General features: G+C 39.6%; 1 protein-coding gene across 12 annotated transcripts in view; it reads left to right on the plus strand.

The window, feature by feature from the left end:
* LOC146474855 (uncharacterized) overlaps positions 1 to 17,301 on the plus strand; it is a 67,404-nt gene extending 50,103 nt beyond the window's left edge. For 3 of the 12 annotated variants that reach the window (XM_085116621.1, XM_085116620.1, XM_085116625.1), the window contains exons 5-7: positions 15,077 to 15,113; positions 15,953 to 16,094; positions 16,179 to 17,301. In XM_085116621.1, the coding sequence (XP_084972747.1) occupies positions 15,077 to 15,113; positions 15,953 to 16,094; positions 16,179 to 16,703 (704 nt within the window). In that variant the 3' untranslated portion in view covers positions 16,704 to 17,301. Of the gene's footprint in view, positions 1 to 682; positions 822 to 908; positions 1,859 to 9,083; positions 9,400 to 13,284; positions 13,482 to 13,769; positions 13,825 to 14,904; positions 14,977 to 15,076; positions 15,114 to 15,952; positions 16,095 to 16,178 lie in introns of those variants that run through there. The other 9 variants (XM_085116624.1, XM_085116623.1, XM_085116632.1 and 6 more) reach the window with 6 other exon arrangements.
* Positions 17,302 to 17,807: the final 506 nt, after the last annotated feature.

Raw genomic sequence — 17,807 nt, forward strand, 5'->3', positions numbered from 1 at the left:
GCACTAACGGTTGGCATTGACGGGTTGGTTGATTTACGACAAATGTGGCTTGTTTTCTTATGAATAAATATGATACACTCAACTGACACATATCACAAGAGGACTGTTGGAGCCATATACCTATATCCTGTGAAAAAACGGAACAGCGTGTACGAAATTTGTTTCCGTAGCTTCGTCGGTACGGAAACGGTTCATCATATCCAGAGGTCGTGGGTTCGATTTCCGCTAGGTCGAGGATTTTGAGGAGTTCAGAACAAGAAAAAGCTTTTTTTTAGGAAACCTTTTATTGTAAGTTTAGTTGTCTGCAATAAGCAGAGAGGACTTCTCCCCTCAGCTACTCAACACCGACACGTTAATAAAGTTATTCATTCGTTCATTCATTCATTTTCATTCTTTGTAAGTCACCTGGCTGCTATGGAAAAGCCTTAGATGAAATGTCAAAGCACAGAAACCGAGGTTATAAGTATGGCCAATCATATTCATTGGCGTTAAAGATGAAATGGATTAATCCAAAATAGACACAAAGTATGAAAAAATGCGTACCATCAAGTTGCGATTAATTAAGGTTTCCCCTTAAATGGTTCACCCAATAACGTGGTAGAAATTGGTTTAAGCAATCATAGAGTTTTAGAAAGCAAAAGGCACGACTGAAAAGAATTCACGTTGTTTCGTCTGATTGCAGATCGCTTAAGAGTGGTGCGTACCAGGTGATGTTTGGTTCGGAAGAGATTCCTGTTTACTGTCACATGGGAAAAGCTGGAAATAAAACTGGATGCGGAGACGGAGGGTGGACGCTGGCTATGAAGATGAATGGCACAAAGGTACACTTCTTTTCAACTTGTTATTGTCTTATCGCTCATTGATTTTGCTTATAAAAATATGATTTTTTTTTCTGTCTGTAATTTCAGGGAACCTTCCATTACAATTCCCCCCTTTGGCGTAACAAAGAGCCCCTGAACCTTCCAGGAGGGATGACTGGGTTCGACAATGAAGAAACTAAGATGCCAACCTATTGGAGCACGCCCTTCTCTAAGATCTGTGTCGGGATGATGGTCGACCACCAGACCAACTTTTTTTTCATTGACAAATGGGCGAGCTCTCTTTTCTCACTCATTGCTGACGGGAAATACCGCAACACCTCACTCGGCCGTGACACGTGGAAGTCGCTGATTGGGTCTGAAGCATCCCTGCAGCGTGTTTGTAACAGGGAAGGGTTTAACACTGAGTGCAAAAATGGTCAAAAAGCAAGAATCGGTATCCTTTCCAACAACGAAAACGACTGCGATAGCTGCGACTCCAGAATCGGATTTGGTGCTGCAGGTTTCCCTGATGACCACAACACGTGTGGAAACGCGGCCGATGATAGATTTTCACCAGACAATGGAGGGAAGCACATCAAGGCCTTCGGGTTCATCTTGGTGCAGTGAAAACTTGAAATCGCAGAAAAAATCAATTTGACACCCGCAATAGCTTAAAAGAAAAACAACAAGTGTTAATTGTTAAATTAAATGATTTAAAACATATTGGTGCTAGTTTTTAGAATAAGTGGTTGCAAAAAATAGTCCAAGGGCTGTGTGAAACTGGGAGTAAATAAACATTTGTGAACAACATCAAAAATGTTTTATTTCTTCGACGATTTGTTGATACTTGACTTAAGGTCAAAATCTCAAGAACTGAAGCTCACAGAGAAAACATGAGAAAACAATTTTAAAATCGTTTCTATAAAGCTTTCACCTCTCATTTTCAAATACTGTAAAAGCTGTATATTCTTCGGGATTTTCTAGAGGTTAAAATGATTCTTAAAATCGACGGCTTAGAGTACATTTTCCCGCGCATTTTTAACATGACTTTTACGTCATTTAATGATCATTATATGTCTCTATGCGGTTACTAAGCAAACAACGATTCGCCTTATTGAATTTTAGTTTTATATCAACCCTGAAGAAGACAAGTAAAAACTGGTCGAAACGTCGGTCTTAACAAACACAAATTTTAAGAACCTACATTAGCTCACAAATAGCTTTCATTTAAATGGCCACATTATATCATTTTATTCGTAGACTCGTTATGTATTCGTTGTGTATTTCGTTATGTATTCGTAGATTTGTTGTGTATTATTTCTTTGCTCTTTATAACAATCGCAAAAGCTTTCAAATGTCTACATTCCGTTCGAATCGTATTAACGTGCTCGAAGGTCGTCGGAATATCTTCGGACATTTTCGGCAACATCCGTAATCTTCGGGAAATCGTCGGAAATCTTGGGAAGTGGCTCGTACGTTTTTGGAAATCCCGGTCATGACGAGACAAAAATATCCCGCATATGACTTAGAAAAAGGTGGCCCACCTTGTACAGCATTTATTATCCACCGTACGAAAAAAAGATGGTGGCTGTACACTTTACCACAATACCTAGCGAACCCACAACAAAGCAAAGCCAACAGCCACCTAAAAAGCCATATATTGCTTTTAGCGAAATTCGCCCCTGTACTAACAAGACCTGCCAACTCTTCTGGTTTTCCCGGGAGTCTCCAAGTTTTTCATCAAATCTCCCGGTCTCCCGGTTAGAGCACCAAATCTCCCGAGAAATACTTACCGTAGCCTTTTTGAAATGTTGTCATCAATTTCGTTATTTTGGAGATGTCAAAAAGTGTTCTTATTTGCTCTGTTCTCGATCGGAAAACGTAAATCAGAGCAATCAAATTTATGTATATTTAACGAGTATTGTCATTGGTGACTAATGAACCAATTAATTGCACAATACATGTTAGGTAAATGCTGTTCTAACCCAGAGACGTCGGGAACATTCGGATGTTATAACGATTGTGCCTTTCTTTTCAAAGTTGAACGTAATGAAATAGTGAAATGACGGTAAAACACTCCCCCCCCCCCCCCGCCCCCAATTCCTCACTGAAGCCCTAAATATACCCTAAATAAATGCGCGACTATTAGCAAATGAAAATTTAATTCATTACCTGGTGTCTGAAAAAAAATCGAGACAATTTATTTAAGTTCTTATGAATAACTTAGTTGTTGAAACTGCATGTAAAGAAAGGTGGCAGATGGCCCGCAAAACCATTATTTTGATCGTCCGATCCATCTCTCACAGCATTCACGGATCCGCAGAACGCAAACAACAAAAACAGCAGAAGTCCTTCCTTGTTTTCACACTGGCGTGAAATGACCTTTGGCAGGTATGAATATTGTGCATCCTAGGTTTGAAGTTTTTGAAGCTTTTCTGTGCGTTTTTATGAGCGTTTGTCAAGGTTTTCGTACGCTAAGAATTATGGGCGAATGTACCCTTCGGCCTTCGCCATGCTTTTCGGTACAATGGGTTTACACAGGCTAGGCAGGTCACATGAAAAGGTTGCTCATTATCTTACGCCAATGGTCCCAATAAACGATTACACAACCAAGGTCTCATAAGTTAGAACCACAGAACAATTAAGGCACCACAGGAGGTACTTCCCAATACCGTCCATAAATATTTGTGAGGTTGCAATTAAAAAAAATGATCGAGCATCGAACGACTCAAAAGTTAGCATAATTATAAAAAATACAAGAGACATTTGCCGACTTTGGGACGTCAGGGGAGATTCAAAGTCCTGGAAATCGCTTGAACAAAGAACGGCCTAGCTAAAGTTGTCGTGATGGACCGTCAGAAAAATATTATCGAGGGCCGAGGATGAGGGCAATTCCCGAAAACAAAGTCATGACAGAAAAAGTGCTTGCAAAAAATTCGTCATGTGAAGAGTTTTTGTTTGTTTTGTTGTTGCTGTTGTCGTTGTGTTTTTGTTTTTGGTTTCACGTAAAATGCTTACACTGGCCGAGCTCTTTTGATTCTTGAAACGCCTTTACATGAAATTCAAATATTCTTTGCTTCATTTCTCGTCCGTAAAAGAATGTTTAAGAATACAAATCAGCGAAATTGTTCTCCAAAGATCATCATCAAATCTAACTTATATTTTACAGAAAACAGCACAAGCTATGCACTCCAAGCCGATGACACTAAAATTATATCAGATACAGCGGTTTTCAATTGGTTTTGCTTTACTGCGCTGTAATTAATTAACAGAACTCTTACAAAAACAAATCGTGACTTGCTCGCGCCCATTTTCCCACCTTTGACACTGGTTTCATCTATTTTACGCGGGATGCCCAGATGGGCATACCGTGTCTAAAAATGGGTTCCGTTTTTTTTTTTTTTTTTTATTACACGGGATGCCCGCAGGGCAGGGCGTATCAAGTTTTCGGTCGGTTATCTTTTTTTTTTTTTCTTCGTCGTAGCTTCAAATCTGCACATTACTTTATGCATTAAACTCTGCTCTCTCCTAGATGGGATCTTTTAATCTGATTGTCTTCAACAAAAACGACCCAATCAAAATTCATTATCGACGCGTATATCAAGAGGGAGGGGACCCACTTATCCCTTCCTGTCTGACGTCAAATCATCATTTGATTTATTCATTAAACCTGGATTAAATTCTTCTCTCTCCTGGAAGGGATCTATTGTTCTGATTGTCTTCTTGCATTGAAATGTTCCACAGTGAAAATATGTCATCACTAAATCGTTTCCAAACCAAAGGTTTAGAGGGGCTAGCCATTAGCAGTCGTTTTTTCCAGGTCTGCCATAAAAATAACAGAGAAAGAAACTGCTGTCTTAGTTCCCATGGCGACGCCATGTGTTTGTATGAAGTGTGTTTAGTTAAACTTAAAAGAATTCTCTTCGAGTATGAGCCGTAAAAGTTCCCGTAAGTCGTTTGTGGGAATTGGTAAGTTGTGGTCATAGTGGTGTTCGCAGTGGCGACAAATAACGTCAAGACCGTCTGTTTGGGGGATGTTTGTGTAAAGGGAACTTACATCAAGGGTGGCTAAAACCACATCATCTGAGATTTGCGTGCTTTCGATGAAGTTAATAAAATTGGTTGTCTCTTTCAGAAATGACTCCTGTTTTTAGCGATGGATTGTAATAGTGAGTCGACGAAACTAGAAATACGCTCTGTAGGGCCGCCGCTACCAGAGACGATTGGCCTGCCGACCGGTATTTTCTTGTGATTTTTTGTTAGCGTGTAAAATTCTGGTATGCGGGGTTCTTTAAGACCGATTGTTAACCATTTGTGAGTCATTGTGTTAATATTGCCCGAACGGAATAGTTTGTCCACTATCCGATTCACTTTTAGGACAGTGTCCAGCACAATAGGAGTTCCGAGAGGCTTGCAGAAGTTACCATCAGATAATTGTTGAATATTGTCTAAAGGAGTGTGGAAAACTACTGAAGCTAGTTCAAGTTTTGTTTCTTCCAAGTGATTTTCAAGGGCAACCTAGCTTTGGATCGAAGATTGAAATGTGGATTTAACATGGAAGGGAGGTGCAGAGGTTTTCCTTTTGTTTGCGAACCTATATTTCAAACGCATTGTTCTTGCGAAATTATTGAATCCTTTAGTAAAGATTTATTGGAGCTAGGAACAGGAGGGTATAAATTTAAGACCTCTAGAAAGGAGTTTACCTCGTCATTAGAGAGAGCTTTATTGGAGAAATTTTTAATATATTTCTCGTTTTGAACTCTAGTGTTATAGGTTAAGGACGCATTGAGGCTGTGTCGTCTGAAGGAGCGTTTCTTATTTCTGTGACCCTTCCGTGTGTTACGGCTTTCTGTGTAACCCTTTGAGTCAGGAAAAGACACACCGGTATAATGTTTAACTCTGCTTTTATTTACATTGACTGTCTCACTTTTTTCACAAAACATTTTCTTAAGGTCAGATAATTGAGCCTACATAGAAGCGAGATCACAAGTTTGCTGAACTTTCTTAGGTGTATTCTTCAGCGGCCTGAGCCTGGGTCTGACTTTGTTGGCAGCATGGTGTCTGGTTGCACTCTCTTGGTCTGGATACAGGTCTCGTAGTAGCTGCTGTTGGGCTTGGATGGCCTCATTGTCAGCTGCTAGGCTCTTTTCCTGCTGTTTAACCATCAGCGTTAGTAGTTCCGCATGGGCTCGGTGACTGATCTGGTTCAAGGTGGTCTGGAATTCTTTGTCGAACCGTATATGAGGTTTCGGTCTGTGCTGTAAACCGTAGGGGCACGTAGAGTTCTTAGCGTGTTCCCTCTGGACTTGTAAGGACTGTTTCCATTTGGCTCGTCTGGTTTCCAGCGTGAGGAGTCGATTCCGGATGGTTTTGGTGCCCTCAGTCTGATTTGTTTTTGGCTTTTGGGGGGCTGGTTGTGATCTGGAATCACTTGTACGAAGTCTGGACTGTCAAGGCCACGAGGTCGCTATGCTGTCCGCCATTTTGCTGAAAATGGCAGCCATCTCCTGGTCGGAAATTGTCTGTTGTGCTATGGTAGAGTTCCAAAAAGAACTGTTTGAAGCTAATACAAACACATGGCGTCGCCATGGGAACTAAGACAGCAATTGCTTTCTCTGTTATTTTTATGACAGACCTAGAAAAACGACTGCTATTGGCTAGCCCCTCTAAACCTTCGGTTTGGAAACAAACAAACACTGGAACATTTCCACCCTACAATCAAGTTCACTTGTGAAATGTCATCTCAGCGCGCTGTTTTTCTTGACACTGAGGTTTTCAATTCAAAGGACCTCGTCTATCAACTCATAAAATCCTTGACTTACAAACACATTTCAAGCCTACAGAAACTTTTCAATATACACACTTCTCACCTTGCCACCGTTTAAACTGTATAAAAAGGGCTTTGTAAAAGGAGAAGCATTACGTCTTTTAACAACTAACTCAGCCAGAGAAAACTTTGTAAAAAACAAACGAGATTTTGAACACAGACTCTGTAGAAGAGGCTACCCTTTAACGCTCGTTCAAGAAATACTGACCGACGTTAAGTTCGCCGACAGAAAAAAGGTTCTTTGCAACAAAACAACACAAACAAAAGAGATGTTACCGTGTTACTGCCTACAATATGGCCACACCGACCCTCAAAAAGATTCTCATGAAACAGTGGCACATCATTCAACAGCAACCTAAGCTACAAAAAATCTTTAACCAGCCACCGATTGTATCGTACAGAAAGGAAAAATCCCTCAAGAACATCCTTGTCCGCTAGAAAATTCCTTCAATCTTGCAAACAATAACAAAACAAACGAAGCGGTTAAAAGCAAACTAGAAGACAATTAGCATACGATCATTTTAACTGACTCCTAAAAGCGGCAATCACGCATCCATGCGTTTATTGCAACACAACCGGGTCAAAAATGTTTTCTGATCTACTATTTTTAGTCCCATCACTGATCATTCTTGTTACGAACGTAGGAGCTGAGGACTCATACACTTTATTAAAACAGCAAATGGTGAACGTTTAGTTAGCTGTCATTTGTTTTCATCACTAACTCTCTAAAAAAAATTGAAAATTATCATTTTTGTCAGCTAGCCCTCTTGGTCTAGTGGATGTACAGGTAAGGAGTAAATGACCCAGGTTCGAGGCTTTCACTAATATCGATTTCAGAAAATTTCTATTGTGTAAATATCATAAGGTGTCCAACCTTGTTTTGGAGTATCCATTCTAGTAACAACCTATTGGGAAAAGCTAAGAGTGGGAAACTGGAGTGAAGGGCTTAATGGGAAGGACTCGAAACGTTAGAATACCATTATCCTGAGTTTAGCTTTCCTCCCTTGAGTCAGAGAAGAATTAGATTTCCTCTACATCGGCTAATTCATTCATGCGGTGGTCCGGTAGACCATCGAGGTTTATTTCACTGTCCCTGCTACCAGAAGTGGGTATTGCAATACCATGTTTCACAAATGAACGGATAACTGTGTCTTTCAGCCGACAAGAGATATCTTGCTATGCCGTGCCCACCCTGTTCGTGAAAAGCACACGCCGATCACCAGCGCTTACTTTTCCACTCATGCAACATCGAGTGGTTGAATCTTGCTCGTTGCGCATGGAGCTAGGTGCAAGCCCCAATGTCGTCTGGCGCCCTTGCGGCAGAATGAGCTTTATTCTTTTTCCTGTTTTAGCGCTGTGCGAATCATACAATTTTGCATTTCGGAAATAAGAACTAGCGCTAGCTTTGTTTCATGGTTTTTGTTCCCCGAAAATAACGACCCTACTCCCCCGCCCCCCCCCCCCCCCTCCTCTCCCCGAAAGAAACGAGCCCCAAAGGCTGCTAATTCCAAACATCCGATCGCATCCGATAAGAAAATGTGCAAAAGAAGCAAATGCCCTCAGAGAAGCACATGCAGGACCGGCTATTCCCCTTATTTATTGTTTTATTGTACATAACATTGAAAAATATTACACAAGCTCTTGCGAAACACCCGATGCCGGCTCGTTCTTACTAGAGGCGAAACACCCCGATGAACAACGCGAGCAAAAGTAACGGCAACCTCTCTCAACGCCCGAAAGCCGGCTGTAATGCGACGTGTAACGAATTTTATTGTACAAGTGCGTTAAAACCAACAAATATGAGGGAATAAAGAAGTTCTTCGACACAAACACAATCGCCGGAGTACTTGCAACTGGCTTCGCTACCAAATCAGTCGATTCAATCCGAGCTTAGAGCTTGGTGGCTACTAAGTGGCTATAGTATTCATCCTTCACGTATTAGCCCTTAAATAAACGCTACACACAAGATAACGATACATGACGATCTCGTGTGTAGTCTTCGAAATCAGTGGAAACCTTTGAAAGCGCGGACTTTGCAGGACTTTTTTTCCCGTGCTCCACATCGCAAAGACAGGAATGTTTAGCTAGCAGTCAATCAAGAATTGCTGATTACGGACAACAGTGAGCAATAAAATATCCTGGCTACCATGCAACCGTCAATCAACCGCTGGGACTCGTTAAGTTTTACACGAAGCTTGTTTGATTCTGATGTAAAATGTTGTCATTTTGTTTCCTTAGTTCACATGCCACATGAACGTTGTAGTAAATTGAGAATGAGGGCATAAACCGTAAAAATAAATAGACAAATAAATAAATAAAGTCCTATGATTGCAATCAACTGTCCTTTTTATCCGGCTTTACATTGAGCATTGCCATTGAAATTGACACTTCGTGACAAGCTATAGGCAATTTTAATGCCGGGGTTTTGAATCTTCTAGAAAATGAATAATTAAGGACTATAAAAATTGCAATCTATTTTTCTTTCAAAAAGACAGACAGCAGAAACGCCCGGCGTCATCTACGAGAACGAGCTACTGAAATTCGGCAACAGGCACAAGATACTAATGGCCGACGCAGTCGGAAAGGCTGGCTTCGAATTGCAGTCTTCTAAAAACGACTCTGAAGCTGTGTATGAATCGTTGACCAAACTCCAACAAGGAAAGCCTTTATTACGTCGCTTGATGTATTTGGTGAGCTTTCTTCTTGTGCTTATCTTCTTGATAACTGTGGTCAACCTGGCTTTGAATTGGAGTCAGTTAAAGTCATCATCAGGTATGTCGCCTTTGGTCTAGAATGTCTGTTAAGGCCTCGTAACACTAGTGGAAAGTGGAATGAAAACATAAGGTTTTATGTTATTTGTGTGTAGCTCTGCAAGATAAAAGTTTTATTTATTTTATTTTGTATGCTCTTTTTCCTGGAAGCTGCGTTTGCGCCTCGCTCTACAGTACTCTAAGTTCAGGAGGAACTACACCTCACCTCTCTCACTTACTAACAGACCTCCATACTTGCTTGCTTCCTTGCTCGCCGAACTTGATTCGTTATTGCCTCAGAAGTGAGGATTTAGCAGTGAAGGAAAATCTTAATTTTACTTCGGCAAAATGTCAGCTCAAACGTTTGTAAGCGCACTGGAGAAAACAAATTCCTTTAGTTTTCGGACGGTTAAATATGTCGTTTAAAATGGGAAAGAACGTCAGCTAGTATTTTCGTAAAGCGTACAACACGCTTGTAAATCCGGTGAATAAAATCCCATTCTTTGAAAAAATCTTTCTGCAACTTCAACTGTCAGCTACCGCATCCTAATAGATCAAACTGTATTAGCTTACACAAATATGTCTTTAAAAGGGCAAAAAACCGGATCTGGGAACACAGAAGACAGTTTTAATTGCGTGCTATGTAACTGTTCTTGTTGCTTGCTTGCTCGTGCACTTATTTGCTTGCGTACTCCAGAATATAGTTCTATGATTCAAACTGATTCCTACGATTTTCTGATGCAGAATGTTTTGTTATTATTTCAGCTCTCTATTGATAAAATTTTTTTTGCAGAATGTTCAACACTCTGGACATTGGTTCGCATGTATATTGAGGAAAATTACTTTACTTTATTACCCCTCTGGGGTTTTGACTGAGCAACGGTCTCATTATAGCTTAGTTTGTATGTTTATTGCATGGAAGGGAGTTAGGGCAATTCTTTCGCAATTGTTTGTTTACATCCCGCAAGTAAGAGATAAATGCCGCGAAGACAGAGCTATAAATACACGTACATCTCAAGAGCCGTAGCTCTGAGGGATGTAGATGAATTAATACCGACGGTCGAGGTAGTTATCTGACTTTAATCCGTGACATTTCTTTATCATTTAATTCAATTTAATGCTATTTTTATGATATACCATGCAGAAGGCGAAAAGCGGCTACAGTATGATATCGCAGTGCAGTAACATTGTTAGTTAAAAACATAGGCTTATTTGATAACTGGATAGACTTGTGGAAAGTTCTCTATCATTATAAAATACATAACCATATGGACGCGGGGAATTTGCCAATTACCACATTGACCACAACTTGTCATTTCTGCAACATGAATAAAGCAGTCCGACGTTTCGATGATGCTATCATCATTATCAAGGCAAAGTGGCTGTTTCTTTGTGATTGAATATAAATACTGTAAGTGAAAACAATATAACAGACATTTAGTTTCTTTGTGATTATGTATTAAATAACTTGGCGCGGATGGAGTCAGCTTCAACATTTCGTGAATTAAGCAGCATTTTTTCCGCACTGAAAAGTTGTTAGTTAAATTCGGTTTTAGTATCCTGAGCATATCGTACATGTGCTTGCCAATTGAAGAATTAAGTGAACTGTGTTCGGCAGCACTAACATTGACACTTACATCAATGATCAGTGTGCTGCCGAACACAGTTCACTGAATTCTTCAATTGGCACGGGATGCTAAAACCGAATTTAACTAACAACTATTCAGTGCTGAAAAATTCCCGCAACAGTTTTACTGCTTAGCTCACCCTTCTTAGTTCTTTATGGTTGCAAAATCCACGCACTAGTTACTCACAAGTTTGTCGCGGCACACCATTTCGAAGCAATTTTTCTCATAGTCCGGGCAGACTTTTGTGCGTGTACCATTACGCCGACTTATTTAAAGGGGCACTGTCACGGCGACTTTGCTGTATTTTGGTCAAAACTGCTCAATTATTTGACAAAGAACATGTTTTGTAACATGAAATTGCTCTTACAACATCGGGAAGGTTCCCGAGTTAGGAAGAACAAACCATAATCAATATTAGCGACTTCTCTAAAATACACAGGAAGAACTTGAAAAGATTTATGTTGCAATCCGTTTCCATCGTAGCCATCCGCCGCCAAACATAATTAATAGTAGTTTTGTGCACTAGTAGGGTCATTATTAACAAAACTCAAGCATTACTTCAGCGTTACCATCGAAACAAATACGTTTTTGGGCTATTCATAGTGACACTAAAAACAGGTGACACTGCCCCTTTAAAGTTCACGTGCCAGTCACATGCTTGACGTTTTGTTCGCGTGGCTGAGCGTCAAAATCAGCGTTAACAAATGTACGAGGAGCAAAGGTCACGTTTTCCTGATTAGATTATCTTTTCGACAAACTATCAAATGCAAGACAGGCGTTTTCAAAAATAGTGCAAATTGTGCAGATAGAATACATATTAGTATTTTTTTTTTAACACTTGGGAAAGTAGGATTGTACTAGAGACTATATAGAAACAGGTGTTTTCAACTCCAAAAGACAGGTCATGTCCTTAATTAGATAATATGATGTTAGATTGCAGTTTGTGGTAAACAACCCAAATTTTATCACGCAAAGTTCAACATGTAGTCCCCACGGTCTCTGGGTATTTATGCCATAGAGGTATATAACTTTTCGCGCAAATACCTCGGCGGTGAGAAATAATCATTTAACTTTCCCTGTCGTCCCTGTCACGTGCTTAAATCACTGCCTATTCATATGTTTGACATCCCAAAATACGACTTGTTCGCCAAAAATGGTAGCATGGTTTCACCTTTAGTAAGCATTATTGTTTACACGTGAAAAGATGGGGTCTTTTTGGTCGTGATCACGTGATACAATGCAGCTAGTTTATTTCTATTCACTCTTACCCAGCAAATTCTTCTGACCTTCATCTCGTATGCTTTATCGAAGCCACTCTTTATTGAACATTCACCTCGTTGAATTTGCCTTCTCTCAGATTTGCATGTAACAAACATAAAAAGGAACGTTTTCCTTCCATTGCGCTCGAAGCCACTGCAAACTCAGACCTTTAGAGCCTTTTCAACACGGTTTTTATCTCACCAAAATACCAAGTCGTCACTTTAGTATTCCAACGTCAAGTTCATGTTATCGGAAAGTGAGCTTGGGCTGGCAGTGTTTTACTTGGAATTCAGTAGATCTAGTTCAGTAATCAAAGATTAGGGTGTGAGTTCGAAATGCCTATTTCAGGAACCATGGTATGACGTCATTCAAAATGGCGACGAAAAGATAAACGATATATACGCCTACTGGCATACACGGGAAACTCACACCAGGGGATAACAGAGCTACTATCTCGCTCCCAAATTGCAACAAGATGCTGATTTTTGGCAAGTAGGCATTTTTCATCATGTTCTCTCCAAATATACTAACAAATCCCATAATTTCATAAATTCAGTTTTTGTGACGTCAACACTTTAGGATTCTATTCGTGGACGCAGTAACCGATGAAGAAGCCAGCATTCCACGACCCTAGGGGGGAGTATAAATAATGTTGACATGCAAGCAATAAAAAGGCTACCATTTTCTACTAGAAAGAGACTGATTTTTATCTAGAGAAAACCATAAAGAAGTATTAAAATAGCATTCCAGAGCCTCAAGATTTTAACATTTACGGAAGAGCATGCCCCTAGCTAAGCATCTCTCTGGAGCCTCCAGAATGATATACATACTACTAATTGTCAATATCGGGGTCCTCAATCTCCCCAGTATCAGTGTGGGAAAGGTGTTCACCAAAAAAAGACATTAAGTACGTTTTACTAGGACTGGACTAATCATTTTTAATTGTTAAATAATAGTTTTAATAGCACGCATTTTTTTCCGTTTGGATAGAGTTTAATGACGTGAACATTTTATTGTAGGTTGTGGATCGACCGAAAAGGTTACGCCAGTGCCCCCTCAAGAGCTAAAAGGAAAGGATTCAGAAATAAAGGAGGAGACAAACGCTACACACCTGCGTCAGTTTTATGAGCTCAGTAAGCAAGTCGAAGAAATGAAAGACTCCATCCTAAACGAAGTCAAACAGCAAAAGGCCGCAATGGCTAACCTGACCACACTGGTAGGGATGGAGTGATCATTTGTAAAATAATGCTTGAAATTGCTCTTTTAACTCTTCAGACGGACAGCTTAGAAATGTGGTATTACTAATGTGAGACAAAAATTTAACTGGCTAAGTAGTCAATGGAAATGAATTTCCTCTCTGTCTTGTCATTTCATTTTACCAGCAGCATGCCAATCAAGAAAAGAAATGAATACTCCTCCCTCATCCCCAACCCGCCAACTAACAAAGACTCTCAAGAGGGATAGTGTACTGTTTAACTAGCAGGGGCATCTTTTTCTCTTTAAGGTCGGTAACAACAGGACCGGCATTTCGTGTCCCTCAAGCAACAACGGATTAAAAGGTGGACAAGGACTTTGTTGCTGGTATAGTGTAACGGAAATCAAAGTTTGCAGTGTTTGCTAAATTTTGCCTGCACATGATCCACTCCCTGCACATAAAAACCTGTCGCTAACAAGAACCCTTAATTCCATAATGTAGTGCATAAAATCTGGCTTCGTCTTTTTGAATCGAAAATCTTATTGACGCTTCGCGGGGAGAAATAACATTTCCTTGCAGCAAATGGTGAGCCTTTAGTTCGCACTTTGATTCGATGCTAGCCTTTGTTTTTGTAACTATCCTGCGTCTTACCACTTAGTACAGTCTAAAACATTACAATCCAAAACATTTTGCGGAATTTTGTGAATAGCTCTAGTGGATTTAACATCCAGGCGTTTGATTTCTGCGAACATAGAAACTGAACAGTTGCCCCAGACGGCAAAGAAATAAATCAAATAATGAATGATGGTTTTATAACTAAGCAACTCTCAAATGATAAAAATTACAACAAGGTAGAAAAAGAAAGGAAGTTATAATATAATTTAGTAATTGTAAAGGAAGAAAGAAAACATTAAGAGCCTTAAGTACATCCCGGGGAAGGGCGGTAGTTTGGATAAATATAGCTTCCGTGTGCCAGTTTTCAACTCGGGGAAGAACACTGGCAGGTTTTAAGGTCTTCCGTAGTCCAGCTGACCTAATAAAATGCGATTTCGAGTCCTGTTGTATCTCAAGATAAGGTTATAAGTATACAATCAAATGAAGGAATGACAAAATCGTGGTGTTGTGGCTAATTTCAAAAATCGTGTTGCTATGGCTAACAAACTTACAAGGCTATTGTTTAGTGTAAACACTTAGAATAAAATCAATTTTTTTTTCCAATTTACTTTGTTCTAGTCTGTTAAACTTTTGAAATCGTTCTGAGTATATATGAATAGTTAACTACCAATAATCTGAATAATCTTCTGTCAAATGAGAAAAATCCGCATCGATAGGAAAAAGGGAAAAAGAAGGATCGCCCTGTTTTTCAATTTGCCACTTATAGCTACTAATATGTTTTGAATTCATCCTTAATGCTTCTTTCTTTCTCTTCGCTGCTGACTTTCAGTGGCCATTGAGGCGTTGGGAATGAAGATGGAAAACCTAGCCGCACTGGTCAACGAAACTTGCCCACCCCCAGGTATACTGGTGTCAGTCTAATTATCAAGCCAGTTTTGGTTTTGCAATCTATGTATTTCAAATTTGTAGTTACAGGCGTGTTTGCTTTTGTTTCTTTGCAGTTGCCTATTCTTGCAATGAACTGTATAAAAGAAATCCGTAAGTTGATGCAATTAATGTCATTTGAAATAAGTAACACTTATTGGCGCTTGTTAGTCACGGTTGTTCGTCCCTTTCGATTTCAAAAACGTGGAACGCGTTTACGATAGTAACATAGACCCTTTCGCACTAGAAGTTTTGACGAAAAAAAATATGCTAGCATTCAAAACGTGTTCATTAATAAGCACTATCAGTTGGCATTGACAGGTTGGTTGATTTACGACAAATGTGGCTTGTTTTCTCGTGATCATGAATTCATATGACACGGCATGTACGAAAAATGTTCCCATCTGGCCTCGTAGCTTAGTGGGTAGGGAAACGGTTATTCATTATATCCAGAGGTCGTTCGGGGTTCGATTTTCGCCGAGGTCGAGAAGTTCAAGGAGTTCAGAACAAGAAAAAAGCTTTTTTAGGAAATATTTCAATGTAATATAAGTTAAGGTGTCCAGAATAAGTAGAGAGGACTTCCTCCCTCAGCTACTCAACACCGACACGTTAATAAAGTTATTAATTCGTTCATTCATTCATTCATTCATTCATTCATTCATTCATTCATTCATTCATTTTCATTCTTTGTAAGCTACTTGAGGTGGAAAAGCCTTAGATGAAGTGTCAATGCACAGAAACCGAAGTAGACAGAAGAAATCCGAAATAGACACAAGTATATGAAAACGACGCCAAACCGTTGAAAAATGCGTACCATCAAGTCGAGATTAATTACGTTTTCCCTTTAAATGGTTCCCCCAATAATGTGGTATAAATTGGTTTAAGCAAACATAGAGCGTTGGAAAGCAAAAGATACAACTTAAAAGAATTCACGTTGTTTCGTCTGTTTCCAGGTCGCTTAAGAGTGGCGTGTACCATCTGATGTTTGGTTCGGTAGAGATTCCTGTTTACTGTCACATGGGAACTGAAGCTGGAAATAAAACTGGATGCGGAGACGGAGGGTGGACGCTGGCTATGAAGATGAATGGCACAAAGGTACACTTTTTTCAACTTTTCATTGTCTTATCGTTCACTGATTTTGCGTATAAAAATATGACTTTTTTCTATCTTTAATTTCAGAAAACCTTCCATTACAATTCCACCCTTTGGAGTAACAAAGAATCCCTGAACCTTCCAGGAGGGATGACTGGGTTCGACAATAAAGAAACTAAGATGCCGACCTACTGGAGCACGCCCTTCTCTAAGATCTGTCTCGGGATGATGGTCGACCAGCAGACTAACTTTGTCGTCATTGACAAACAGGCAAGATCTCTTTACTCACTCATCGCTGACGGGCAATACCGCAAGACCTCACTGGGTCGTGACAAGTGGAAGTCGCTGATTGGATCTGAAGCATCCCTGCAGCATAATTGTAACAAGGAAGGGTTTAACGCTCAGTGCGGCCGTAAGACGAATGTAAAAGCAAGAATCGGGATCCTTTCCAACAACGAAAACAACTGCAATAGCTGCGACTCCAGAATAGGATTTGGTACTGCAGGAAAACATGATGACTCCAATGTTAACACGTGTGGAAACGAAGCTAAATTTTCACCAGACAATGGAAAGAAGCACATCAAGGCTTTGGGGTACATCTTGGTGCAGTAAAAGCTTGAAATGGCAAGAAAAGTCAGTTTGACATCAGCAATAGCTTTGAAAAAACAACAAGTGTTAATTGTTAAAACAAGTGATTAACAAATGTTGCTAATAATTATTTATTGTTAAAATAAGTGGTTGCAAAAAAAATTGGTCCAAGGCTTACGTAAGACCGAGGGTAGATAAACGTTTGTGAACAATGTCAAAAATGTTTTATTTCTTTGACGATTTGTTGTTCATGTACATTCTTTATTAAATATTTGACCTTAGGTCGAAATCTCAAGTACTGAAGCTCAACACAGAGTAAACTGAAGAAAATAATTTTAAAAGTGTTTAAAAGTAAACAGCATCAAAACAAAGAACTGCTTGAAAGCTTTCATTTGAACGGTTTTCCTTTAGCATTTTATCCACACACACACAAAACTTTAGAACCTCCTTGCACTTGCCAGAAGCTTTCATTTGAATGGTCACATTATATAATTTCATTCGTAGACTCAAACGCTAGAGTTGCGTTGTAAAGCATTATCCACCTACGAAAAAAGATGGCGCTTGTATATTTTACCACAATACCTTGCGAACCCAATAAAGCCAATAGACGCGTAAAAAGCCATTTATTTATTTGTTTATTTATTTATTTATTTTTTTATTTATTTATCTATTTTATTTGTTTTTGTGAAATTCGTCCCTGTACTAACAATATTGTGCATCCTAGGTTTGAAGTTTTTGAAGCTTTTCTGTGCGTTTTTATGAGCGTTTGTCAAGGTTTTCGTACGCTAAGAATTATGGGTGAATGTATCCTTCGGTCTTCGCCATCCTTTTCGGTACAATGGATTTACACAGGCTAGGCAGGTCACATAAAAAGGTTGCTCATTATCTTACACCAATGGTCCCAATAAACAATTACACAACCAAGGCCTCATAAGTTAGAACCACAGCACAATTAAAGCACCACAAAAGAGTACTTCCCAATACCGTTCATAAAGATTTGTGAGGTTGCAATTAAAAAACTTGATCGAACATCGAACGACTCAAAAGTTAGCATAATTATAAACAATACAAGAGACCTTTGCCGACTTTGGGACGAGGAGAGATTGAAAGTCCTTGAAATCGCTTGAA

Source organism: Pavona decussata, unplaced genomic scaffold (genome assembly GCF_977016875.1).
Source record: "Pavona decussata unplaced genomic scaffold, jaPavDecu1.1 SCAFFOLD_87, whole genome shotgun sequence".
NCBI lineage: Eukaryota > Metazoa > Cnidaria > Anthozoa > Scleractinia > Agariciidae > Pavona > Pavona decussata.